General features: G+C 37.1%; 4 protein-coding genes, 1 non-coding gene and 1 pseudogene across 7 annotated transcripts; 3 read left to right on the forward strand and 3 right to left on the reverse strand.

Annotated features, from left to right (window-relative positions):
* The first annotated feature begins 937 nt into the window (after positions 1–937).
* Positions 938–1,909, forward strand: LOC107880477 (uncharacterized). The gene has a single exon (XM_016792004.2). It carries the CDS (start codon positions 1,239–1,241, stop codon positions 1,653–1,655), a length of 417 nt encoding a protein of 138 aa, XP_016647490.2. The 5' UTR covers positions 938–1,238; the 3' UTR covers positions 1,656–1,909.
* Positions 1,910–5,405: 3,496 nt separating this feature from the next.
* COPT5 (copper transporter 5) lies at positions 5,406–6,140 on the forward strand. The gene has a single exon (XM_008222368.3). It carries the CDS (start codon positions 5,556–5,558, stop codon positions 6,003–6,005), a length of 450 nt encoding a protein of 149 aa, XP_008220590.1. The 5' UTR covers positions 5,406–5,555; the 3' UTR covers positions 6,006–6,140.
* A 787-nt stretch (positions 6,141–6,927) lies between these two features.
* GCR1 (G-protein-coupled receptor 1) lies at positions 6,928–10,477 on the reverse strand. Of its 2 annotated transcripts, none has more exons than XM_008222367.3 (9): positions 9,999–10,477; positions 9,547–9,578; positions 9,274–9,443; positions 8,957–9,051; positions 8,253–8,354; positions 8,098–8,154; positions 7,693–7,836; positions 7,527–7,588; positions 6,928–7,375 (listed from the first exon to the last, which is right to left on the reverse strand). In XM_008222367.3, exons 1-9 carry the CDS (start codon positions 10,179–10,181, stop codon positions 7,270–7,272), a joined length of 951 nt encoding a protein of 316 aa, XP_008220589.1. In that variant the 5' UTR covers positions 10,182–10,477; the 3' UTR covers positions 6,928–7,269. The 2 variants fall into 2 exon arrangements, with proteins under 2 accessions (XP_008220589.1, XP_008220588.1); XM_008222366.2 differs by having other exon boundaries at positions 7,518–7,588.
* Positions 10,478–18,907: 8,430 nt separating this feature from the next.
* On the forward strand, positions 18,908–21,088 carry LOC103320655 (protein-tyrosine-phosphatase PTP1 pseudogene; annotated as a pseudogene). Its single transcript, XR_016124756.1, has 2 exons — positions 18,908–18,934; positions 19,649–21,088. The product of XR_016124756.1 is annotated as a protein-tyrosine-phosphatase PTP1 pseudogene (transcript).
* A 1,143-nt stretch (positions 21,089–22,231) lies between these two features.
* Positions 22,232–25,526, reverse strand: ARSK1 (root-specific kinase 1). Its single transcript, XM_008222365.2, has 7 exons — positions 25,515–25,526; positions 24,732–24,785; positions 23,572–23,853; positions 23,345–23,480; positions 23,072–23,211; positions 22,824–22,947; positions 22,232–22,742 (listed from the first exon to the last, which is right to left on the reverse strand). Exons 1-7 carry the CDS (start codon positions 25,524–25,526, stop codon positions 22,369–22,371), a joined length of 1,122 nt encoding a protein of 373 aa, XP_008220587.2. The 3' UTR covers positions 22,232–22,368.
* On the reverse strand, positions 25,345–25,416 carry TRNAE-UUC (transfer RNA glutamic acid (anticodon UUC)). The gene has a single exon. It is a non-coding gene; the product is annotated as a tRNA-Glu (tRNA).
* Positions 25,527–26,039: the final 513 nt, after the last annotated feature.

Raw genomic sequence — 26,039 nt, forward strand, 5'->3', positions numbered from 1 at the left:
GTCGAATAGAGCGGTAGATGGAGAAGGGTGTTTGGGACGAGGTCCTTCAGTTATAGGGTTTGTGGCATGCGAGCTTCAGCTGGAAGCTCCTCCAATTGCGTTAGAAGGCATGGAAAGCCTAAAGGTAATTTAATCTTAATTTTCCATCCTAGGGTTCAAAGTATGAACTTGTACTGTATTTCCACCTTGGATTCTAGCTCTTGTGAAAATGTAGCTTATCGAGGAATTGTGTTAGAATAAGGACTTTCTTAGGGGGTGGCTGGATTTATTACTTTTGTAATAAGCACATATTGACAGTTGCTATGGACTAGAAAGCACATGAGGTGTTTTTGGTTCTCTCAACATGAATTTTACAACATAAATAATCAACGGATTTAAGTTCCAGTGCGATTATTAAGGGCCTGTTTGGTATCCTACTTAAATTCAATTTTATAAATTCAAAAACAAATTTTAAGTCCAGAGTTACAAAAATCCGTTTGGTAAGAAAAACTAGTACATATGAATACGAGTATAACCAAATTAAGGCTATATAAAGTAAAATAAATAAAATTATAAAAAAAGGAAGAAGAATAAGCAAAGTCTAAGAACAGTAGGAAAGAATGACTTCATTTAGATTGAGTTTCCAGAAGAGATCCGACTTCCAATTAATTAATAGATTCGAGATTCTTTAAAGGAAAAGGTAAAAGTTTGTAACTCGAGGCAGGGTAATTTCCAAGAAATTATCCCTCCAGTGACATCAACTTCTAACTAATTAAACATATTGAAAGTTAAAAACAGCGATTTATAAATTGACAAAGATGAGCGCACCAACAAGATGGGAGAAAGTGGCAACAGTTCAAATTGAATCTTTGCCATATAGAATTTTACCAACAAGACGCGTATGAATACTAACAGATTTTGTATTTTGTATTTTCCAAAGTCCAATCAAACTGTACTTCCCCAAAAAAAGTGCAGAGAAACTTCTTTGAAACTTAGCTAAAATAAAAAAGGGAACAAAATCACAGCGGCCCCAAACAGGGCAATAATTAAGGATTTGGAAAATCCAAATTTCATAAGAACACGAAAATTCCATGTTTGGATTTCAAAAGAGCTCTATATAAGAGCAGCCAAAAAGCTTATTTCATTACCAAAAAAAAAAACAGAGAGAAAGAAAGCAGGTTCAGAGATAATCGTTGCGGTTCGATACAGAGACTCTTTGTTTCCCCAGAGTTTTTTTTTCCTCTCTCGAATTTTCGGCTATGGAGGCGTCGCAGCCAGGGAGTCCAAGTGCAACTCAATCAGCGGTGGAAGAGGAGTTGGTGAAGTGCTATTGTTGCGGGTTGACGGAGGAATGCACGCCGGAGTACATAGCCATGGTGAAGGAGCAGCAACAGGGCCGTTGGATTTGCGGACTTTGTGCGGAGGCTATCAAGGAAGAGAACTCGAGGTCGCATAGGGGCCTCAGCGACGAGGAGGCCATGAAACAGCACGCCAGTTTTCGTGAGGAGTTTCGGTTGTCAAGCCCTCCGGCGAAGTCCACTGAGGAATTGATATCGGCAATGAAGCAACTTTTGCGACGGACTTTGAACTCCCTGAAAAAAGAGGGGCTGGGTTGCCAACCCGCTCTTTCGAGGTCGAAGAGCTGCTTTGCGCCGGTGGTGAAAGGAAGTAGTTGATTCAGAAAAATTAATAATGATTGGTAGTAGTAGCTAGAAGATAGTGGTGATAAGTTTAGTGGAAATTGGGTTTAACTAATTCAATTAGGTTTTTTTTTAAAAACTTTTTTAATTAGTTTTGATTAGCTAATTTTTGATCAATGCAGTGGGGGCTAATTCTCTTATTTGGCATTGTGATTGAGGGGATGGTTGGTTGAAGACCACGTTTTGTTCATTGACATCAATCTAAATGTACAAGTTCTTTCTTCTTATTAGTTATTTTGATTTGAAATTTTGTTTACAATACATGCTTGTGTTGTGTTTCTTGGCATATTTTTCTCTTAATCGGGTTTTGGCTATTAAACTTGAAGATGTTCTTGTTTTCGTAAACACAAGACTAAGAGTGTGTGCCTTGGTAGGCCACCACACACACATTACACTTGATGAGCAAGCTAAGCAATATGAATGTTTCTTTTATGCATATCTTTGAATTAGAAATGACAATGGGTCGAATTGGGGGTGGGTATGCCATTCCCATCCCCATCCAAGCTTTTTTCCCCCATTCCTTGCCTTCACATCGCAATATTCATATCGGAGATTCCCCATGTTGGGGAATGAGTTCCCCGACCCGCCCCATTACGAAAGAAAAAATCAATATAAAACTATTTTGTTGAAAGAAAAAAAAAATAGAATAGGGCAAGATAATGAATATAATATATATATATATATACGTATAAGACAATATAATAATGTTTACATATTGACTAAAACTTAACTAAATATATAAGTAGTGTAACTTAAGATTCGTATAAATTATATAAATGTATAATATAAAAATAGGAAATATAAAATTTAGTTGGCACAATCACTGGGTTTGGGTCGGGGATTAAAAAACCATCCCCTCTCCTCCCTGAACACCATATCCAAAAAATTCCCCGTACCCATCCTTATACTAGTTTTTTATCCTTCATACCTGACCCATTAGAGTCGAATTCTTGCAAAGACTCTTACTCGTGTGGGGAAAATTGTCATCTCTGCTTTCAATGTTCCTGGCTTCAGACGCGTCCCAGTCCCATTGATGTTAGAAAATCAATTTAGATGAACAAATTAACGAACCAAACTCAAACATTGACAATTTGACATTATTCAAGTGTGTGTGTGTATATGAAACAAGATTCCTCGTTACTCGATTCCATCAGTTGCAAAGCAGAACCTTGAAGAATTTCAAACATGGTCAAGAATGCTAGCTGCAACCCTGTTTTTTGTCTCTGCTTCTTGTTCTTACTGTTTTGGTCTACTTTCTTGGCCAAGGCACAGAACACGAAGACCACCCCAGTTAATGTTGGTGTGGTTCTTGACTTCGATACCAGGTTCGGGAAGATGGGGCTGAGCTGCATCAACATGTCCCTCTCTGACTTCTATGCCTCTCATTCTTACTACAACTCTAGGCTCGTTCTGCACAAAAGAAAATCCCCTTCCTAGATGTTGTTGTCACAGCTTCTGCAGGTCCTCTCTATCTTACCTCTCTTCTCTATCAATAGAACAAATAAACAGAATTAAAAAGCAATTTAAAAACTCTGCACCATCGTGCAGTTCGTTCCGGTTTTTTTTTCTGTTCATCCTCTTCCCTTCTTCTCCACTTTTCAGTCCCATTCCCATACTTCCTAATCTTCTTTGTGCAGAGCATCATAAATGGTACGAATCCGCCTCTCTCTCTCTCTCTCTCTCTCTCTCTCAACTGCTCTAATTTTTGGTTACTAATACAATTTCTTTGATTATTTATGCTATTTACTGTTGTACCAGGTGTTCTATTTGCAGCCTTAATATATCTCCAGCAGCCAGCAGTTGTGGCCTTCCTCAGTCGTTTCTCGGTTCAGGCAGTCCTATTCACTCCCAAGGTTATGAAATCGCCACAGACTATTCATGAAATTTTCTTTTGAATCATCAATGCTGTTGTTTTTGATATAGGGAGTTTGGTTGTCCTAAGCCCAACTAAAGCTCTTGGAGGAAGACTATGTCAATGTTGCGAAAGAAAAACCGTGCGCCAAGTAATGGCAACATTGACATAGTCTTTTGAATTATCAATGCTGTTGTTTTTGATATAGGGAGTGTGGTTGTCCTAAGCCCAAGGAGAATTAGGGTACGGAACCAAGTAATGGGAAGGCTATGTGTACTGTCTGCAGTACATCTTTACTATCTTTGATTCATTTCAATTGTACTACATTTTCGACTTTATTTTATGAAATATTTAGCAACTTTTCTCTAACCTTTTTTTTGGACCTTCTCCCTTCTCTTCATGAGTGTCATTTTTCTTACACTTAAAACAATGTCATTAATGTATCACACGAGTTAGTTTTGGTTTTCCAAGTTTACCCTTTTAAAATGTATTGGCTTTTATATTTCCTTCAATTTATTCAAATTTTGTTACAACTTCTTTAGCACATTATTAAAAAATAAATAAATAATAATAATAAGAAAAACGTCATATATATATTTTAAAATAAAGTTTGTTTCAAGATGTTGTTATCATCTTTATTTTGTTTTTAACAAAACACACATTCTCTTTGGGGGAAAAAAAACTTTAGTTTTATTTTCTTATTTAATTTTTTTAACAAGGTGGTAAGAAAGTTGTAAAAAAAATTAGATTGTTATTAAAAAAATAATAATACATTTAATAAGGGTAAATTTGGAAAACAAAAAATAGTTTATATGATGCATTAATGACATTGTTTTAAGTGTAAGGAAATTGACACTTGTATGAGAAGAAGAGAGAAGGTTAGAGAGAAAATTGCTAGCACTACCCATATATTCATTCTTAGCATTAGTAATATTGATTAATTCTACACCATTTAATTTTGGAAGTATTTTTGCTCATCATTTTAACCCAATATATACCCTCATCATCATTCTCAACATTTGATACGTGTCCATGGTCACAACCATAATTCCATAAATACAAAGCAAAGAATTAATTATGGGTATGTTAATTAACACGTGTCAAGTAGTAAGAAGGGTGATGAGTTTACAGTGGTGAGTAAAAATATATAAACAAACTTATAAAAAAAACTCAAAAAACGACAGGTGTCCCTATTAAATTTAATTTTGATTATTAAATTATTTTGATGCCCTATTGAATGTTTTGGTTTTTTTATTTATGAGACTTTGAAGTTGGGTTTATTTTAAGAAATCGATAGCAGTTTTATAATTTATAGGAAGTTCAAAGCCTCTTTGTTATGTTGTAAATGAGGTTTGGTATATTTCTAAAGTCCATTTCATATAGATTTTCTTATATATAATTTGGGCTCTTATACTAGATATAATAGTAAATCTCCTTATTTTATTTTATTTTTCTATCCCATATATCAATAAAATAAATTATCATACAGGAAACAAATAAAATTTATGTTTATTTTCTATGAATAAATTAAATTAATACATGAAACAAATAAAAATTTATGTAATTTGCAAAGTAGAGTAACTACAAATTATAGTTAGTTCAAATATTTACCAACAACAGGTCAAAATCAGCTTTCATTATTGGTTTTCCATTGCATCGTCCAACTATAAAGTTTCGATTCAAACGACGCTTAGCTGGCCCATATCTTCTAAATTCCAAACTAACCCTTCCAAACACTGTTATTCCAAATGAACCAAGACCAATAAACTGCCCACAGAAAAAAAGCCCCACAAGATTCCAATGAGACAAAACCGTAGTAACAGAAACTTCCGAGGGCATTTCCTAAACCCACACATACCCATCGTACCCAACAAAGTAGTTGTACTACACACACCAATGGATCAAAAATTCATAAACAAGCGATAGAAAAATCGAAAAAAAAGGAAAAAAAATCAAATTTCTTTCTTACCCGTCTTCGCAAGTCTTCTTCTCCAAACTCCATCGTCCCCAAAATCGAAGCGAAGATGATGCACATGACCTTCTACTGGAGCAAGGACGTGACAATCCTGATCGACTCTTGGCGGACCACTTCATGGACGAGTTACTCCCTCACGCTAATCGCCTGCCTCATCGTCTCGGCCTTCTACCAGTACCTCGAGGACCTCCGCGTGCGGCTCAAGATCGCGTCATCGTCTGCCGCGAAAAACTCTTCGCCAGCGCCGATCCAAACTCCGCTGCTCGGCGCGAAGCACGGCGGCGCCGGAGGGAGGTTCTCGGCGGCTCGGCTTGGTGGAGCCGTGCTTTTCGGGGTGAACGCGGCGATCGGGTACCTGCTGATGCTGGCGGTCATGTCGTTTAACGGAGGCGTGTTTGTGGCTATCGTTGTGGGGCTCGCGATTGGCTACTTGGCGTTTAGGAGCGGGGACGATGACGTGGCGGCAACTGTGGTTGATAATCCTTGCGCTTGTGCTTAGATATAGATTGTTTAGATTTTAGATACGATCAAAAGCTTGCTTGCAATTTGCTTCGCCGATTTGCTGTTTTCTCTATGAATCTGTAATGTAATTTTGTTACTATATAAAATCTGAATGGTTGTGATTTGTGCTTAATTTCTAAGCAGAAGGAACACTTTGGTCAAAATTATTGTGGTAAAAAAGGTAAATACCAATCAAAGTCAGGACACTAAATTGTGAAGCCTGAGAGCCGGCGCAAAAGGAAAGTATTCGGGGGGAACCCTGCCATTGGGTACTTGCTGGTGCCAGCGACGGTGGCGTTTAGTGGAAGAGGCGAGCTTGTGGCTGTCGTTTTGGCACGGGTTGGATTTCTGCTTGGTGTTTAGGGCGGAAATGAAATGAGGATTTCTTAGATACGACAAAGGTTGCATTGTCGTTTTGGATAACACTAGGGAAGAAGCTCGGACAGAAACTATGGACGCAAAAAGTCTGAGCCCGGACTTGTACGAGCACTTTCACTCATTTACCATAGTCAGGGGCATGGGTAGCCAAGGGATGTTATTATTTCCGTGAATTGTATAAAATTTTGGTGTGAGAAGTAAAGGATATGACTATGTATTTATAAAAAAAAATTATAACTTTTTGGGTTTTTTTTTTTTCCTTTCAATTTTTTTGTTATTTAAATTAACTGCTGACATTATTATGACGTCAGCATTATATCACTTGCCCAGACAAAAGCACGGGCTGATTCTGCCTCAGGCCTTGCCCAGATTGGTGGGCCCTAAACTTGCCCAGGCTTGCCTTGGCATTGGAACTATCTTTGTGGGCAAGGCCCTGTCCTGCCCGGGCAAAAGGCCCGGCATTTCCTATTCTAAAACTAGGAAAATATATTCAAGTACCTAAATCAAATACATAACTACGAAAAAATTGGAACGAAATAAAATGCCTAGACAAAGACCATTCTAGCCTTTTCTCTATAGTTAAAATAGTACAGCTTAATGGGTTATTTGCACAATCACAGCTTCTACACAAGATTATTCTACTTGAAACAACCATCTATGGACACATCTATCACAAAACAATTTCAATCAGTCTCATTATGGAACAAGTAGAGTTTGAAGATGTTAGTCGTGTTCGAATCGCCAGAGAGAAATGAATGCAGTTGACTTTGCACTGATGTACGTCGATGTGTTCCTCTTTCATTTCTTAATTCCGTCCCAGGTCAAATTTTAATGAAGAAATGTTGAAAAATTTGGCAGGTGCAGATAAAATATGTCCCAACTTGCTAGTGCTGATCTTCAATTTTCAGTGCCACTAGTTCACTCTCTTGCTGTTGGTTTCTAAACCTTGAACTGTTTGGGAACCATCTTTGAAGTCTGTCTGGCCAAAACCTAATAATTTCCGAACACAACCATTCATTTAAGAATAATCCATCATTTTGAACAAGAGTGATGACAATAAAGTCAAATATTGCCTACTGCCCTTGAGACATAGATAATGGAAAGGGAAAAAAAAGAAGCAATTGAGACTTACAGATCCAACCTTTCATATATTGCCCGTCGCACTGAGGAGTTCAAGCCATAGGCTATTGAGTTGAACAGGCCCTATATTCATGAGGATAAGCCATAAATTAGTAAATTAGACAGCATTAAGTTACAAACAATGCTCTTGGAATAATAAATTGCCCATTATACAAACCAAAAATTACCATAAGTGCAGATGTCCCAACATCAAGAAGTGAGAGCCAAAATATTTTATGACCTGGTTCAATAAAGTCATGAATTCGGTTGATTGTGCCAAAAGCCCATGCTCCTATCAGGATGAGGGGATAGTATCCCCACCGGTTTAAAGCCTGTTGAATGGAAACAATAAGAAATAATTCAGAGGAAGCATTGCAGATAACAATAATTTTTGTTTGGGGAAACCATTAAAGGTACATTTAAATGATATAGCATACAAATAATAAATACATGAATCATGGGACCGCTAATAACAAAAACTAAAGAAACATCAATAAATATCCATTTCGCATATTCATTCCCTCATTTCTATGCCTATATATTTGGGAACTTGGTCTGAGTCACCCTAGGAAACCAGTTGCAAGACAGTATACCTTCATTTCTGCTCTGCCATCAGATTGATAAGCCCGGTCTGACATGCCGACTGCCATCTATAATTTTCAAAGCCGAACTATGATCTCAATAAGTGTAAACTAAAGTGAGTTCAAATTATTTGGCTGAAAAAATAAATGATAATGGGAATACATACACGTCTTGCATTCTTCAGCATGCTTATCACTTGAAAGTACGTAAAACCGTTGTAAAGAATTGCACCCCAGAGTGGCATATAAAATGTTATAAAGTGAACTGCCTGTAAGAATGGGTGGAAAAATCAGAGTACAGCGATGAAAACTCAGTTACATCAGGCAGCTATAGAACTCCAATTGGGCCAACTGTGCAACAATGACTTAAGGATGCTTAAATTTGCAAGGTATTCTACAAATGAACTGTTGGTTTCACATGACAGGTTTGTAAAGCTAAAGCTTATTTTTGTATCTACTAGTAGTACATGTTAAGAATTAATGAAATCAACTATTAGGAAGCAGAGAACTCTGACACATATTCAGGATTAACATAGTCCAACTGTAGATATCATTGTGCATGTGATGATTAGCATGAGTAGGGCACAGATTTTACTCCATTATCATTGATTTTTACATGTTTAATCTACACTTTTGGGATCTGACCAAAAAGATTTACATTTGTGGTATCAATGACAGCAGCTTCAACATTAAAAATATTCTCCCAGACATCATCAAGAATTCCTCCCAACCAACGAGGTTCAAGGTGTTGTAATTTGTAAAACCAACTAATTGTAGAAGAACTCTAGAAATTCCCATAGTCTGCAATGGAAAGCAAAAACATACAGTCTTCAGACAACATTCTTGCAGCCAATAGGTACTGTGCACTTACCTTTCCAGTACGCCCTGATTGTGACCAACACCATGTACCAAGATGGCTATGGTTATTACCAATAGAGCGCACCACAGTCATAACTAGTGAAGTCCCTGTGAAAACAAAAAGAAAATAGAAGCAAATGAACTGTAATGAGCTTCACAGATATAACAACTAATGGCATTACTCTCTCTCTCTCTCTCTCTCTCAGCAGGAACATAAGAAGAAGCTAAATTTTCTATTCTCTCTCAGCAGGAACATACGAAGAAGCTAAATTTTCTATAAACACTGGAACTAAATTGAAAGATCTTTGGCAAAACATAAAAAGGTCATACCCCAAACATACAAATGAAACATTGCCTCCATATCTTCAACATCCGTTTTGTGTCTAACAACCGTGCGGTGGAGGGTAAAAGCAATCGTGGTAGTCCATAGGAAAGATGCTACACAGAAGAAATGAGTGCTATAGCCATGCGAGTAACAGAAAAATCCTCTGGATGGATCCCTGCACAAAAGAGCAAATTACTCCCCTTATATCACTTAAAAGCCAGAATCAGATAAATTTGTTATATTATCTGACTGCACTTGTGTCTGGGAAGCGAGCTTACCCAACCATGCTGAAGAAGCTACAAAGCATATCCTGCATAACAAAATAAGCAATAAATATTCTTAACCACGTGAACGGTAACAATAACAATAAAATGGCTTTCTTCTGCTCCCAATTTAATCAAACTTCAAGCTAAACACTAGAGCGAAGCGAGTCTTAAAGAACAACAAAGCCCTAAATCCTAAATGTTTAGAAAAGTTATGTTGAATCTTTCAAGCTCAAGTCACCAAAGTAAAAGCCACTACATAAAGCTAAGGAATTGCACAATTTTCTAACAATTTTAAAGTAATCAAATACAATTTGCTACAGATTAAGTTCAATTTCCGAGTATTTAGCGAAGCTCAAGTTTCCAGAAATAGAAAACACCACGTCACCGGCAATCGAGCAATTAGATCTAACAGACGCAAATTTATCATTTTAAGCAAAATTCACAGAATGAGAGAGAAGACATACAGAGAGGGCGAGGTAGAAGACGAGCTTGAAGGAGAACTTGCGGAGCTCTTTGAAGAGAACGTAGCAGAGGACTATGAAGCCCGACCCGACGAATGAGAGGCTCGCCGCTCCGGCGTTGACTGCGGTCAACACTTGGCGATCGTACTCCGTCAGTCCTCCGGCGACTTGCCCCGTCGCCGCCATTTTCTTCTCTGTCTATCTCTTTCTCTGCTTGTAGTTGTTATGATTCGATCGCGCCAATACAGTCAGATACTCGGCCCGAGTCTGTGGATACAGAATTTCAAAACGTTCTTGTTTATGTTGTGACGGCAGCGGTCACGTTGGTCGAGTGATTAATGCAATTCTCTGATGCTTTAACTTTCAAGTGTTTCCGCGTGGGTTCGAATCTTAGAGGCGAAGGAGTTGCAGGATTAACAACAATTTTCCACCAATTTTCAATTTTTTTCTCTTTCCAAAACATGATTCATTTGGGCAAATACATCGTTTTTCATTTTCAATTTTAATTATTTATTTTGCTACCATGCATATGATCATTTATTTGGGACTGGAAACTACTAAAATCATGTCATATAATTTACAACAGCAATATACTAAATTATTTTAATATACGGAGAGAGGATTCAAATTCGATTATAAAAAAATAAGCTAAACCTTAGTAAATTGGTCTAACTCACATTTACAATCATGTCATACAATTTACATATCAATAAGTTATTACAATATTTACTCTGTTGTTGAGGATATATACAATCTTTAGGTATCAAGAAGTCATTTATTTACTATTTCTTTTTGGGAGCTTTAGTAGTTTACTCAAAATAGGGATTGAAATTATTTATAAAAAAACCCCACATGTAATGCACTTTAGAAACATACCCAAAAATCACTTACTGCATAAGAAATGAGTATTGAAATTTCTATAAATTACATGACTGCCATTGATTAACTTAAAACAAGCTCAACACAAAAAACTTTTAAAAAACCCAAAACAAGCCCAGCAAGCCCGAAGTACATTGTTAATACCATATTATAGAAGTATGTTGTTAATACCATGTCATAGAAGTATATTGTTAATATCATTTCATACAAAAAACTCAACAACAACAAAACCCCAAAAAAGCCCAGCAAGACATCCGATATCCTTTGCAGAAACCACATTCAATTGTCCACAGTTTTACCAGAAACAATTGTAAAGGCATAAGGAAATACCTCTACAAGAAAAAAAAAAAAGAAAAAAAAAAGAAAAGAGTACATTGTTAATATTATGTCATAAAACTATCTTCCTAATAAAAATCACTTTATGCATATCATAAACTTCAAGTGCACAACTATATATAGAGCAAAATATAGAGCATGATTTGTTACTAAAAATATGTTAATACTATGTCGTAGAAGTACACTATTAATACTATGTTATAGAAGTCAACTCAATTGCAAGGTATGAACAATATAACAACTGTTCATACCATTTACTGGAAGTTAACAACTACATCATTTCATTTGCATAATAAGTACGATAAAGAATCCAAACAGTACCAAACATCAAAACCAAGTCAACACTAAACAGTGTTTGCCGCATAATGTAAATGATTACCTGGCATTGGTGTGTATCAGTCCCAATTGATCAATAATGAAAATGATTACCTGAGCATCAATGTCAAGGTCCACCTCATCAGCAGTAGCCTAGAAACCTGGATTATTTTGTGCAACAATATCTAATGCCTTGCTGAGATCCTCAAGAGACAATCTGGAAAGGGCTACCCCAAGTTTTCTCTTCTCTTCAGTCGACATTTTTCTAAAACAACGTTCTCAAGATAAGGTATGGTTGCTAGAGAAGCATTCATATGCAACTTTGTTCATGCACAAAAACACACAGAGTCGCTCTTTCTATCCACATGCACTACATGGCCATACATACATCAATAATACAGATTTTACAAATAAATTTTTATTTCATTGCATCAACATGTAGATGTAAAACATATTAAACTAAGATACAATGTTACTGAACAACCTGCACTTTTGAACAACCATTTCTCGGAGTTCTTCCAAATGCATATCAACCTCATAAAGCTGAAAACAAGATATCATAACAGAGCCCATTATAAGTTTAGCCGTTGAAATAAACTACATCTACAAAGGCTTCCATTCAATGTTAATCATATGCATATAAGAAGGTTTGAAGTCATAAATCAACCCAAAAAAAAAAGTTAAACAAGATGCTTTAGTTTATCTCTATATACCAAACAAACAACATTACTGAACCCCAAATCATATTACACTATTTGTTCAAGAAAGAGCACATCATGTTGGGATATACCTCTTTAGTAACTTTAGGAAGAAGCTGCAGCCACTTATCCACAAATAACCTAGATCACTAAGAATCTAAATCCAAGAACAGTAAGTATAGGTCCGAACCTTTTCTTTTTTTCTTTTTGTGCGAAGTCGAGTAAGTACGCTTTTTTCCCCTTCGTGATTCCATTTTCTTTTTTGATTCACTAGTTGCAATTTGTTTAGGCCCGGACTTTTTTTTTTTTGCGAAGACGGATGAGTACTTATTTTTACCCTACTTTCCTTCATTTTTCTTTTTTGATTTACAAATTGCAATTTGTTTAGGCTCAGGCCTTTTTTGTTTTTGTGGGTGAGTACTCATTTTTTCTTCAATTTTTTTTTCATTCACCAGTTGCAATTTGTTTAGGCCCAGGCCTTTCTTTTTTTTTTTTTTATTTATTTTATTTTATGCTAAGAAGGTGAGTACTCATTTTTCCCACTCTTTCATTCCTTTTTCTTTTTTGACCTTCAGAATTACTGAAAAGCTACTGCAGCAGTGGCAATAGCGACTTGAGCGGCAAGATCAACTTTAGTCCGAGCCCTTTTGTTTTATTTTTACAAAGACATGTGAGTATGCTGTTTTTCCCTTTTGTTTTCCTTTTTCTTTTTGCAATTCACCATTTGTACTTTGTACAAGTTCAATTCATTTTTCTTTTTTTCTTTTTTTGCGAAGTCGAGTGAGTACACATTTTCCCCCTTTGTGATTCCTTTTTCTTTTTTGATTCACCAGTTGTAATTTGTTTACGTGACTACTCTTTTTTGCCCCTCTTTACTTCATTTTTCTTTTTTGACCTTCAAGAATTACTAGAAGAGCTACTGTTGCGGCTGAGTGGTAGCTGTGGCTTGAGCGACAATGACGGCTTTAGTGATGCAGGAACCTCCCTTAATGGAGGAGGCTCCCTTTTTCTGTCAACTCCACATCATCTGATCCTTACTCCTTCACCTCCACCTCCTTTAAGCATAGGTCTATCGCCTTTACATCCTTTGAGCCTAGGTTCGTCGCCTCCATTTCTTGTGGTCCTACCACAACCTCTTCTTAACAACCAAGTTGCTCTACCTCCCCTTTTTTTGATTCCTTTTTCTTTTTTGATTCACTAGTTATAATTTGTTTTGGCCCGTGCTTTTTTTTATATATTTATTTGCGAAGATGGGTGAGTACTCATTTTCCGCCTCTTTCCTTCGTTTTTCTTTTTGACCTGCAGGAATTACCCAAAAGTTGCTCAGCTACTTTAGACCCGTCTTTCCCACTCCTTCGTTTTATAATTTGTTGTAGGAACAACCCCCCTCCTTTCCTTCATTTTTTTTGCTTTTTTGATTCCCACTTGCAATTTTTTAAGCCCGAGTTTATTGTTGTTGTTGTTGTTTTTTTTTTTTTTTGGTTTTTTGGTGAAGATGGTGAGTACTCTTTTTTTCCCATTTTTCCTTTTTTATTCACTAGTTGCAATTTGTTTAGGCATGAGCTTTTTTCGTTTTTGTGAATACGGGTGAGTACTCAATTTACCCCATTTTTCCTTCAATTTTCTTTTTTGATTCACCAGTTGCAATTTGTTTAGGCCAAGAGCTACTGTAGAGGCTTGAGCCGCAGAGGCGATGGCTTGAGTTGCAGCGACATCAAGAAGTGGCTTGAGCTGCAACGCAATGGCTTGAGAGGTAGCAACGGCTTGAGCGGCAGCAACAACGTCTCTAGCCCGAGCCTTTTTGTTTTATTTTTACGAAGACAGGTGAGTTCGCCATTTTCCCCATTTTCTTTCCTTTTTCTTTTTGCAATTCACCATTTGCACTTTGTACAGGCTTGATCCTCTTCTTTTTTTTTTTTTTTTTAAGTCGAGTGAGTATGCCTTTTCTCCCATATTTCCTTCATTTTTCTTTTTTGATTCACCACTTGCATATATATATATATTTTTTACGAAGACAAGTGAGTACTTTTCCCCATTGTTTCCTTCAATTTTCTTTTTTAATTCACCAGTTACAATTTGATTAGGCCTCAACCCTTTTTTGCGCAAAGATGGGTGCCCTCTTTCCTTCATTTTTCTTTTTTGATTTATCAATTGCAATTTGTTTAGGCCCGGGCTTCTTTTTCTTTTTCTTTTTTTTTTTTGCGAAGACGGGATAATACTCATGTTTCCCCATTTTTCTTCTATTTTGTTTTTTTTATTTATATGTTGCAATTCGTTTAGGCCCGGGCCTTTTTTTCTTGCAGAGATGGGTGAGTACTCATTTTCCCCCCGTTTTCCTTCCTTTTTCTTTTTAACCTTCAAGAATTACGAATAGCTACTGCAACGACTTCAGCCACTGCAGGAACAACCTCCCTTTCTCTATCACCTCTACCTTTATCCAAGCCTCGGTCTTTCGCCTCCACCTCCTTTAAGCATAAGTCTATTGCATTTATCTCCTTTGAGCCTAGGTGCGTCGCCTTTGTTTCCTCTATCCCTGCCACAACCTCTTTCTAACAACCAAGTTGCTTTTTCTCCACCTCCACCATGGTCGAAGGGCCTAAAGGCCCGGGCCTTTTTCTATTTTTACCAACATGGGTGATTACGCCATTTTCCCCAATTTTCCTTCATTTTTCTTTTTCGACTCACCTTTTGTACTTTGTATAGGCCCGATATATATATATATATATATATATATTTTTGGGGCAAAGTTGAGTGAGTACACATTTTTTCCTCTTTATGATTCCTTTTTCTTTTTTGATTCACCCGTTGCAATTTGTTTAGGCTTGGGCTTTTTTTTTTTTTTGGGCGAAAACGGGTGAGTACTCATTTTTCCCACTCTTTCATTCTTTTTATTTTTGACCTTCATGAATTACTAGAAAGCTGCTGCTACTGAGCAACAACTACACTTGAGTGGCAGGCTTGAGCGATAACGGCGGCTTGAGCGGCAACAACGGCTTTAGCGATTGGAGCGATAGCAGGCTTTGGCGGCTGGAGGAACAGCCTCCCGATGGAAGAGCCTCCCTTTTCCATCAGCTCCACTTCATTTGATCCTTGGTCCTTTGCCTCCAACTCCTTTGAGCCTAGGTCTACTTCACATCCTTTGAGCCTAGGTTTGTCGCCTTTATTTCCTGTGTCCCTGCCACAACCTTTTCTTAATAGCCAAGTTGCTCTACCTCCACCTCCACCATGGTCGAACAGCTTAGAGGCCCGAGCTTTTTATTTTTATCTTTATGAAGACGGGTGAGTAAGCCATTTTTCCCCATTTTCTTTCCATTTTCTTTTTCAATTCACCATTTGTACTTTGTATAGGCCCGATCCTTTTTTTTTTTTTGCGAAGTCGAGTGAGTTCGCCTTTTTCCCCTTTGTGATTCCTTTTTCTTTTTTGATTCACTAGTTGCAATTTGTTTAGGCTTAGCCTTCCTTTTTTTTTTTTGCAAAGACGGGTGAATACTCTTTTTTCCTTTATTTTTCTTTTTTGATTCACTAGTTGCAATTTGTTTAGACCCAGGCTTCTTTTTATTATTATTATTTATTTATATTTTTTTGGTGAAGTCGAGTGAGCACTCATTTTTCCCTATTTTTCCTTCAATTTTCTTTTTTGATTCACCAGTTACAATTTGTTTAGGTATGAGCCTTTCTTTTTTCTTTTTCTTTTTTGTTGCTGCAAAGATGGGTGATTACTCAATTTTCACCATTTTTCCTTCATTTTTCTTTTTTGAATTATCAGTTGCAATTTGTTTAGGCCCGGGCCTCCTTTTTTCTTTTGCGAAGGCAGGGAGTACTCATTTTTCCCCATTGTTCCTTCAATTTTCTCTTTTTATTCATGAGTTGCAATTTGTTTAGGCCCGAGCCTCCTTTTTTCTTTTGCGAAGACTAGTGAGTACTCATTTTTCCCCATTTTCCCTTCAATTTTCTTTTTTTATTCATCAGTTGCAATTTGTTTAGGCCCGAGCTTCTTTTTTTATTTTTTTGCGAACACGAATGAGTACACCTTTTTCCTTCTATTCTCTTCCATTTTCTTTTTTAACCTTCAAGAATTACAGAAGAGCTGCAATGGCTTTACGGCTGCAGGAACAACCTCCCTGAATGAGGAGCCTTCCTTTTCTATCACCTCAACCTCATCTAAGCCTGGGTCCTTCGCCTCTACCTGCTTAAGCCTGGGTCTGTCGCCTTCACCTCCTTTGAGCCTAGGTTTGTCACCTCCATTTCTTCTGTCCCCGCCACAACCTCTTTTTAAGAGCCAAGTTGCTTTCCTCCACCTCCACCATGGTCGAATGGCCTAGAGGCCCGAGCCTCTTTTTATTTTTACGAAGGCAGGTGAGTACGTCATTTTTCCCTATTTTCCTTCCTTTTTCTTTTTCAATTCACCATTTGTACTTTGTATAGGCCTGAATCCTTTTTTTTTGGTGAAGTTGAGTGAGTACGCCCTTTCCCCTTTATGATTCCTTTTTCTTTTTTGATTCACGAGTTGCAGTTTGTTTAGGCCCGGACCTTTTATTTATTTATTTTATTTTTATTTTTTAAACAAAGATGAATGAGTACTCCTTTTTCCCCATCTTTCCTTTCTTTTTTTTTTGATTCACGAGTTGCAATTTGTTGCAGGGACCAGCCTACCCTGCAGGAGTGGTCTCCCTCGCCGGATTCTCAACTAGTATAGGCACATTCTCGTTGAAATTTAGGAATACCATAGTTCGGTGATGGTTTGGATGAGATACCACCTTAACCTTCATGCATGAGTTCATCTTATTTATACCTCTCTTTTTTCAATTTTTCAATTACCAGAAGAGTTGCAGGTGAAGTGGCTGTAGGAACAGCCTCCCTTTTTCTATTACCTTCACCTCATCTTAGCCTCGGTCCTTTACCTCCACCTCCTTTGAGCCTGGGTATGTCACCTTCACCTCCTTTGAGCCTAGGTTCGTCACCTCTGTTTCCTTTATCCCTACCACAACCTCCTCATAAAAGCCAAGGTGCTCTACCTCCACCTCCACCATGGTCGAATGGCCCAGAGGCTTGGGCCTTTTTTTCATTTTTACGAAGAGGGGTGAGTTTCCCATTTTCCCCCATTTTCCTTCCTTTTTCTTTTTCGATTCACCATTTGTACTTTGTATAGGCCCAATCCTTTTTCTTCTTTTTTTGCGAAGTCGAGTGAGTACGCCTTTTTACCCTTTGTGATTCCTTTTTCCTATTTGATTCACTAGTTGCAATTTGTTTATGCTCGGGCTCTTTTTTTTTTTTTTCTGAAGATGAGGGAGTACTTCTATTTCCCCCTCTTCCCATCATTTTTATTTTTTGATTCACCAATTGCAAGCCTCTCAATGCTCTAATGAATTGTTTTTCTTCATGAAAATTGTTTATTAGTAAGTCTACCCTAACATATCCAAATTTGGCGTAATTTAGATAAATGTGGAATCCTTAGGGCTAAAAACACTAGAAGCATTTCAACAACAACAAAAGCTGATGATAGCAGTAATATATTCAGTTAATATTTTGCATACTAACCTTTTGGCACTGCTCACACAATAAAAGAAATTTGAAATATATATATATATATATATATAAGCAAAAGACAGAGAATGGTGAAATATTCAAAATACCAGAAAATGTCATTGGTTAATTCAAACATTAAGAATTGAAATTATTAATTAAATGATGATAATATGGTAAATTCATATTTTTTCATATTAAAGAAATAAAATTAAAAACAAAATAAGATAATATGTCATACTTTTATGGAACATAACTACCCATGTTATCTTTTCTTAATTCTAAAAATAAAAGAAAAAAGAAAAAAGAAAACCAATTGGCACATGCGTGAGCATGTGCCATATATAATAATAAATGATATATTTAGTCTTAGCATTAATGATATAGATAAACCATATACTATTTAATTTCTATAAACAAACCCAAAAAACACCCAAAAAATTACAGCTTGCCCTATTGAATTTAATTTTGATTATTAAATTTTTTTTATGCTCTATTGAGTGTTTTGAGTTTTTTTTTTGTGAGGTTTTAGGGTTGGGCTTATTTTATGAAATCAATGACATTTTTGTAATTTATAAGAAGTTAAAAGCTCATATGTTATGTTGTAAATGGACTTTGAATGTGTTTCTAAAGTCTATTTCATATAAAAAAAATTAATAATTTAGGTTCCTATATTGGGTATAATAGTAAATCTCCCTAAATGAAAACCATTAAAGATAATAACAACATAATAAAATGGAAAACAAAAGAAAAAACATTCTGGTCTATTTGGAAATAAGCTTCTACAATGAGGAGTTAAAGTGAGGAGGTTATTTGAGGAGACATCCGACCGTCAAAACATTTAAAATATTTAAGTCATGATTTCTTTAAGTTCAAATAACCTCCTCACTTTGCCCAAAAAACCAATTGTCAGTTCAAAAGCCCAAAAAGAGATGGGTTCATTACCGAATACGCCCACATATTTGGGCCACAACAAAACTTGAACAAAACTAAAATGATTGATTATAGGCATACGATTGTCGCCCAAATTTGAATTTTGATCACGCAGGACCATCGTCTGTGCGGGTTACCCTGACAAAATCCCCAACTCTATTCGACACAAAAGAACAATCCCTAAACCAAATTCCCCGACGACGTCATGCTCGCACTCCGTACCGCCAGCAGCTCTGTCGAGTTAGTAAAGAAGAGGTGAAGCACTGGCTTTTACAATAGATATATAATTGGTTGAAAATTTGCAGCTCTTCTCTTTTTCTTTTTTCCACATATTGAACTCTGTAAAAATTCATAGTTTGCATCTTTTTTTTGTCTTTCCCTAATGTACAATTGCGTTGTGGGTTCGTTTCCTTTCTGTTGTCATCTGTAATTTGGGTATGCTTTTTGTGAAATAGATTCAAAAGTTTATTAGAATCTTGAAATTAACCTGAGAAGATTACCCAGTAACAGTCACATTAATGGAGGATTCATTTTAGGGGCAATTGCCCCCATTGGCTGTGAATGTATGATTATAACTGAATGTGAAGAAGTGACTTTGATATTGGTATTGCTGGCTGTGTAACTTAAGATGTCAATCTATAAACGAAGTTGTAGGTATTTAACTAAGATTTCCATTAAATTAAGATTTATGCAATCTGCTTTGATGATTTTGTAAGGATGTAATGCCTAGTAGAGTGAGAGTTCAATGGCTCACTAATAGCATGATTGTATCTAGAGAAAGACATACTCAATGTATTGGTAACAAGGTCACCATCCAATCTTTGAGAAATATGAAAATTTGTTGAGAACAATTGTAAATATTCAATGTTTGAAATTGCTCAGCGTCCTATCTTTTCTAATGTTTGTTTTTTTGGAGTTTCTAATACAGCTCAAGGTCAATGAAGTTTTGCTTTGGTTGTTTGTCATCAGTTTCTGATATAACGCAAATCTGGAGATGCCGAAGACCAAGAGGATGAGGGAGACGTTGAAGACGAGGGTTGATGATGTGACCGCATGGGGAAAATCCCAGAAACTGGAGAACATCTCTTCTAGGGGCTCTCCCCACCGCAGGATATCGCCGTCAATGGCTACCGCTGCAACAAACGCCCTCCCTTCTTTGGAGTTGTTGGCCTATGCTCTGCCGCCAAGGAGACTCACCCTCGCTCCCAATCAGTATAAGTACTGCTCATTGGCTCTCAAATTCTTCAAGGACAAGCTCCGGATGCCTGAACAGATCAAACAAGAGTGGGATCAGTTAGATGCCATTTATATAATACAATCTGAGGCGGAGAAGCGTTGCACTGTGGCTCTCAACAATTTCAATTTTAGCAAAAACCGTTATGATGACTACGTAGCGTTTGATGAAAATATGGTTGTTCTCAACTATTCTGCCGCAGGAGACTACATCAATGCTAGCTTCATCACATCATGTTCCTCTTCTTTTATTGCAACACAAGGTCCACTTTCAGAGACCTTTGAGGATTTTTGGGAGATGGTAATCCAGTACCGTTGTTCTGTAGTTGTCATGCTTACTGATTTGGATGATAATAAATGTGGAGATTATTTTCAGGCAGAAGGTGATGATGGCCATAGAGAATTTGGGAATATATGTCGATAAGAAGTAGTGAATTTGGAGATGGTAATTCAGTAGTGTTGCGCCTTTTGGAGGTGAAGAAGCATAAGGAAGAGTCAGACTCAGAGGAAGCACCCATGTCTGTTTTGCATATTCTGTATCCTCAATGGCCTGACCATGGAGTTCCCGAAAACACAATTGCTGTTCGTGAAATTTTGAAAAGAGCAATGTATCAAGTAGCACCTGCCATACCTGACTCCAGTCCAATTGTGGTACACTGCAGTGCAGGTGTTGGGAGAACTGGAAACATATTGCACAATTCATGACACATTGCAGAGAATTATTTCTGGGGACATGTCTGCTTTAGATTTAGTTAATACAATAACCAGATTTAGGTCTCAGCGAGATGGAATGGTCCAGAAACCGGAGCAATACTCTTTTTGTTATGATGCCATTATTGATGAATTAGAAGACCTCATCTCGGATCCAGTTGAATAGTGAAATCAACAAAACTAAAGTACTTGCATTTGACAAGGAGACGAGGCCCAATGCTGCTACCTACACTGCTGTGTTATAGGGCAAAGAGCTTGTGCAGGTGATGATGGGGGTTTCGTGATGTTCTTTTTGGTTTTGAATGTTGGCTGCTTTTTTTTTTTTTTTTCCTACTCGTGGGATTGAGTGATGCAGGACAACAAAAGAAGAAAAAAAGAACTTGATTAATTTGACTACATGATGCCAAGCTAAATTTTAAAATAATTTAGCATGAGATTTTCATAAACAAGGACCATTTGATAAAAGATGTCCATTTTCAAACTGGAGTAGGGTCCCAAAATGACGATGTGTGAGAGGGAAAGACAGTAAATCTACATGTCGCTACTAATTATTGATTTAGCCGTGGTTAGCGGCGAAATAATCCGCTCCGTATTTGAAACCCTAATATGCCGCTAAAGGTCATGAAATCGCTGCAAATGGCAGCAAAAGATACAAAACCGTCATTTAAAACAAGACTACCTACCTCATGCTGATTGAAGTGTTTCTCCCTCGGGTCTTTGGTGGACATTTATTTATTTTCTCCCCCTAGAACATACATAGGCAACTTAGTGACACCCCACAAGAAGAGATTTATCTACCATTGGGCTAATATTATACCTATAACAAAATGGGGAGGATGTGACAATGGGCTACCTATAACAAAATGGAGAGGTGTGACAATGACTTAAAAATCCTTATAGCTTAGGCAATGAACCTCCATTTTACCAATATTAACATGAAATATCATGGATAACTTTTATCTCATATTAACATGAATAAAAAAAGTTAAGTAACGTGGATAACTTTAGCAGATGTAGAAGGTTAGAAGCCCAGAAGAAACCCGCAAGTTTCTAACCAGTTGTTCCATTTTGTCTTCTTCAACTTAATATATGTCATGAAGAAAACATCACACGCTAGTCTAGAAGGTTAGTAAGCACAAGAGACGACGAACAAAAGAACATTCAGAACAGGACATGAGAATTTTTCATATTATAGTGAACACTAAAAAAATGAGGTCAAGTTAGGCCTATTTGGTTGGTGATGGCTTTCAAGCGATGAATTGGTGGGCAGGTGTTGAAATTCCTGATATTACAGTGAAGACGTTATCAGAGGGGGCTGCGTTCTTGATTTGTATATTGCTATTGGAACTTGGAATTCTTCCCTTAGATTAAGATATATGATTAGGTTTTTGTCAATTCACACAGTCAAGTGTAGCATTTTTTAATCAAACCAGATGTATAATTAATCAACATGATATCATTACCATATCCATGCTGGCTTTTTCACTATATTTTATTACTAGTTTGCAAAATACACTGTCTTGAAATCTTGAAATCCTTTATTGAGATATGGTACGTTTAGTCGCCCGTTGATGAGATGCGGAGACGACATTTATCAACGATCAGAAATTTCGTGCGAATGAGTGACTGACGTTAGCAGATCCTTCCTTTCTTTCTCAATCAATACAAATTATTTGGAGACTGTACACTACTTCCAACTTTCTTTGCCATCTTTTTGTGCTTCACTTGTTATAATGCCTTGTGTGCTACGTACTATTACTATCCTCCTCATTTGGTGCTACATAAACAAATGGCCTAACAATTAACCCTTCATTGAAGTTCTGAAGAGGCTCCAAGATCATGACCACATCACTCATCATTGGCCTATTCTTTGGCTGGTGGCTCAGGCATGCGTAAGCCAATGCAGCCGCCTTTCGAGCCCCTCTTGTGGAGTATTGTCCCTCCATTGTTGGGTCTATAATCCGGTCGAGCTTTCTGGGGTCCTTCAAGCGAGGCTTTGCCCATTCTACAAGGTTCTGTTCTCGATTTGGGCGGGTGTTATCTATGCACTGTTTACCTGTCAGCAGCTCTAACAGAACAACTCCAAAACTATACACATCACTCTTGGTTGTCAATCGACCTGAATTTAATTAGGTGCTAAACTTGATTAGTTTATGACTTATGAAAGACTAGTCTTTTCCTAAATAGCTATTGGGTTTACCTGTCATGATGTATTCTGGGGCTGCATACCCCTGTGTTCCTATTATACGTGTGGTTATGTGTGTGTCTTCTCCTTCTGGACCATCCTTTGCTAACCCAAAATCTGAAAGTTTAGCTGTATAATCCTGAAAGGGAAAGAAGTTAATTCAAAATCAATCTTACTACCTTTTGTACTTTTTCATTTTTATGTGACAAAGATCACATAGACATCAACAACAATATAAGAGAGCTCAGAAAGAAAGAACTTACAGAGTCCAGCAGAATATTTGAAGTCTTAAAATCTCTGAATATGACAGGCTTATGATCGGCTTCATGAAGAAAGGCTAGGCCCTTAGCTGCTCCAACAGCGATTTTCATTCTTTTCGACCACGGCAGAGCAGAAGAGTAGCCTGCAGTACATTTAGCGAGAAATAGCACACATGACATCAGTCAATAGACACAGCAATATCCAACTCATTCAATAAGCTTTGGCAGCTGATTGATTATAGCAAAAAATTTCAAGAGAAATGAAAAGTAACTCACTTCTGAAAAGTTGGTTTTCTAAGCTTCCTCTTGCCATGAATTCATATACAAGAAGCCTGTGCTCATCTTCACAACAATATCCAATCAGCTTAACAAGATTAGGATGCCTCAGCTGTCCAAGAAATATAAGCTCTGCCTGCAACAACAGAAACAATGCAATGCTATTCAAATGAAAAAGGCCATTATGGTCACTTGAAACTCAAATGTGCAACATATAGTAATCAAACCAGCCACTCCCTATGGCCCTGCAAGCCATCCAAGTCTAACAGCTTGACAGCTACAGGCTGAGGCTTCAATCCAGGCCTAAGCTTGTCATCAACAAATCCCTTGAACACCGGTCCAAACCCGCCCTCACCAAGCAGATTACTCCATGAGAAATTACTTGTGACAACTCTAAGCTCCGCTAACGAAAAAACATGAAGATTAAGGCCGATGACGGAGTTGGAAAGATCATCTGCAAAGAGCGTTGAGCTGGGATCATCGTTTATATCCGAGAGGGAAAGCCTCTTCTGCAGCAAAGGTTTTTGTTTCAGAATTTGTTTTCTTTTGCAATCTGTCTGCAACCGGTTTTCTAAACGTGCAGCGCTTTTGTAACAGCCTGGGATGATGCATTTCCATGTGATCTTCTCATGAGCCATCTTGAGAAGACAACAGAATGGCAATTGTTTAATGTCTTGCAATGATGAGGCAATTATGTATATGAAGGCTGCTTAGAGACCTCGTCATATCATTTAGTCACCTACTATATAATATATTACATTGTTAATAACAATTTATACGGAGGATAATATTCTTATTAATTATCTTATACAGAACAGTTCTACCAAGGCATATCTGTGTCTCTGTATCTGTTAGGGATGGCCAATGACTTGCCTACCACTTTGACTTTTTTTAACTACACAGAGGATTCCGAGCCTCTGCATTTAGAGATAGTACATTTACTCGCATTTCATAAAATCTAGATCATTCAACATATCCAACGCTTGTGGGGTATGCCACATGAGCTACAATAAGTTATTAGATTAATTACAAATACAAACTATCTTTTAATAAATACAAAGTACATCACCAAACAAGTTATTATATTAAATTTGCAGAAGTCCTTTTTCCAGTAGTCAAAAAAACAGATTAGAAAACCCTTAAATGTGTAAAATTAAGGCAATCCACTAAGAAAGAAAATGGGACGTATTATATATATGATATACCAGAATACTTTTTTATTCATTCAATTATATATCTTTTGGGGCAGGTGAGGTGAGTCGTGCTTAATTATTTTGGTTAAGTAAGGTGTTAAGAGGTCAAGATCAGCTTCTGCCAACTGTAGTACAAATACCAATTTGTGTAGAATTTCCAATTATATATAACATTTCGTCAACGCCATACATACCAAATTTGTAGAAGTAATGTAGCTTGACTGCGTTTGCTTGAGCCTGTCTTTTGGCTAAACTGGAAATCCATATACAACGACATTAAAAATCAATCAAATTGTACACAGATAGGCATTGATAGGAATTTAAAATATAATTGAGTACTGACCTTGTCATATGCTGATTGATGAAGTTAGAGTTTTTGGTCAAAAGGAAGTGGGAGGTGTCATAGGTTTGGCCTCTAACAAAATTTCCTGTTGTTTTGCTGTAGCTTGTTTCTTCATCTTTTTTCTGCTGTGGCTGCTTTAGTTTTGCTGTAGCTTGTTTTTCTTATTTCTTTTCTCTGGCTGTTGGTAGCTTTGTTGTTCTTTGGCTGTGGCTGTGGGTAGCCTAGCTTCTATGTTTGTACTTCTCTGTCGGTTGGCATGAAAGTGCTCTTGACCGAAAAAAGAAGGGGGGTGAACAAATCAATCTACCTGCAACTTTATCTTAACTTAACTCATGGGAATTTTACCAAACACCTTAAGTGGTTTTAGCCTCTCAGAAATAAACTTGGGTTTAAAACTAAAAAGAAACAAAAGTGTTGTTCTAGGGAATCGAACCCCGGTCCTTGAATGGGTTGAAACAAAAAAGTTCCATTGCCGGGAATCGAACCCGGGTCTCCTGGGTGAAAGCCAGATATCCTAACCGCTGGACGACAATGGATTACTTGATGAGAACAGCAGATACTATTTATTTATATTTGTTTGGAATTGTGTGGAAGACTGTTCTTGCTTGCATCCTGACGTACATGGCATGCTCACCTTATGCACCATTGTTGTACCAAGTAAATTGGGCAATAAAAGTTGGACAATAGTAGAGATAAACAACATTCTCCTCAAAATTAAAACGAGTTGTATAGTATATGTAAGTCAGGGTAGTGTCTCTGCCTCTTACATCAAATTTGATTCCTCTCTTATATAATTGTTTAGACGAAAAAGTAAAAAGAAAAGCCCAAAGCAAGTAATGCATAAGTTCTTTACTTGCAATATTGGTGGCATTCCTTTTACTATGGTCAAGCAAGATAAGCGCATCCTTGACCTTCTCCTTCCCTTTTCCATCAGTAAGCTCAAATTCAAACATGCACCAGTAGTAGGTGCATACACAAAAACCAACCTCTTTCAAGTCAGAACTAATGTCATCGATCACCAGTAGAAAAATAAAAATAAAAATTTGCAAGTCCAACCCATCATACCCATAACTGGGTGGGTGATTGCCCTATGTCAGCCAGATTTAGCTTTTAGTTTGTCACGCATAAATATTAAAATAATAATTAAAGGGTATAGTTT

Source organism: Prunus mume, linkage group LG2 (genome assembly GCF_029339155.1).
Source record: "Prunus mume cultivar Tortuosa linkage group LG2, ASM2933915v1, whole genome shotgun sequence".
Taxonomy (NCBI): Eukaryota; Viridiplantae; Streptophyta; class Magnoliopsida; order Rosales; family Rosaceae; genus Prunus; species Prunus mume.

Excerpts from the sequence above, each read along its gene's own strand:
- LOC107880477 (XM_016792004.2), top strand. The coding sequence starts at position 1,239 with ATGGAGGCGTCGCAGCCAGGGAGTCCAAGTGCAACTCAATCAGCGGTG.
- ARSK1 (XM_008222365.2), bottom strand. Across the intron at positions 23,481-23,571 it reads AGGGCCATAGGGAGTGGCTG|GCAGAGCTTATATTTCTTGG; the intron begins GTTTGATTACTA and ends CTGTTGTTGCAG. Across the intron at positions 23,212-23,344 it reads AGAAAACCAACTTTTCAGAA|GCTACTCTTCTGCTCTGCCG; the intron begins GTGAGTTACTTT and ends AATGTACTGCAG.
- GCR1 (XM_008222366.2), bottom strand. The coding sequence starts at position 10,181 with ATGGCGGCGACGGGGCAAGTCGCCGGAGGACTGACGGAGTACGATCGC. Across the intron at positions 9,444-9,546 it reads AGCTTCTTCAGCATGGTTGG|GGATCCATCCAGAGGATTTT; the intron begins GTAAGCTCGCTT and ends TCTTTTGTGCAG. Across the intron at positions 7,589-7,692 it reads TTGGGACATCTGCACTTATG|GGCCTGTTCAACTCAATAGC; the intron begins GTAATTTTTGGT and ends TCATGAATATAG.
- COPT5 (XM_008222368.3), top strand. The coding sequence starts at position 5,556 with ATGATGCACATGACCTTCTACTGGAGCAAGGACGTGACAATCCTGATC.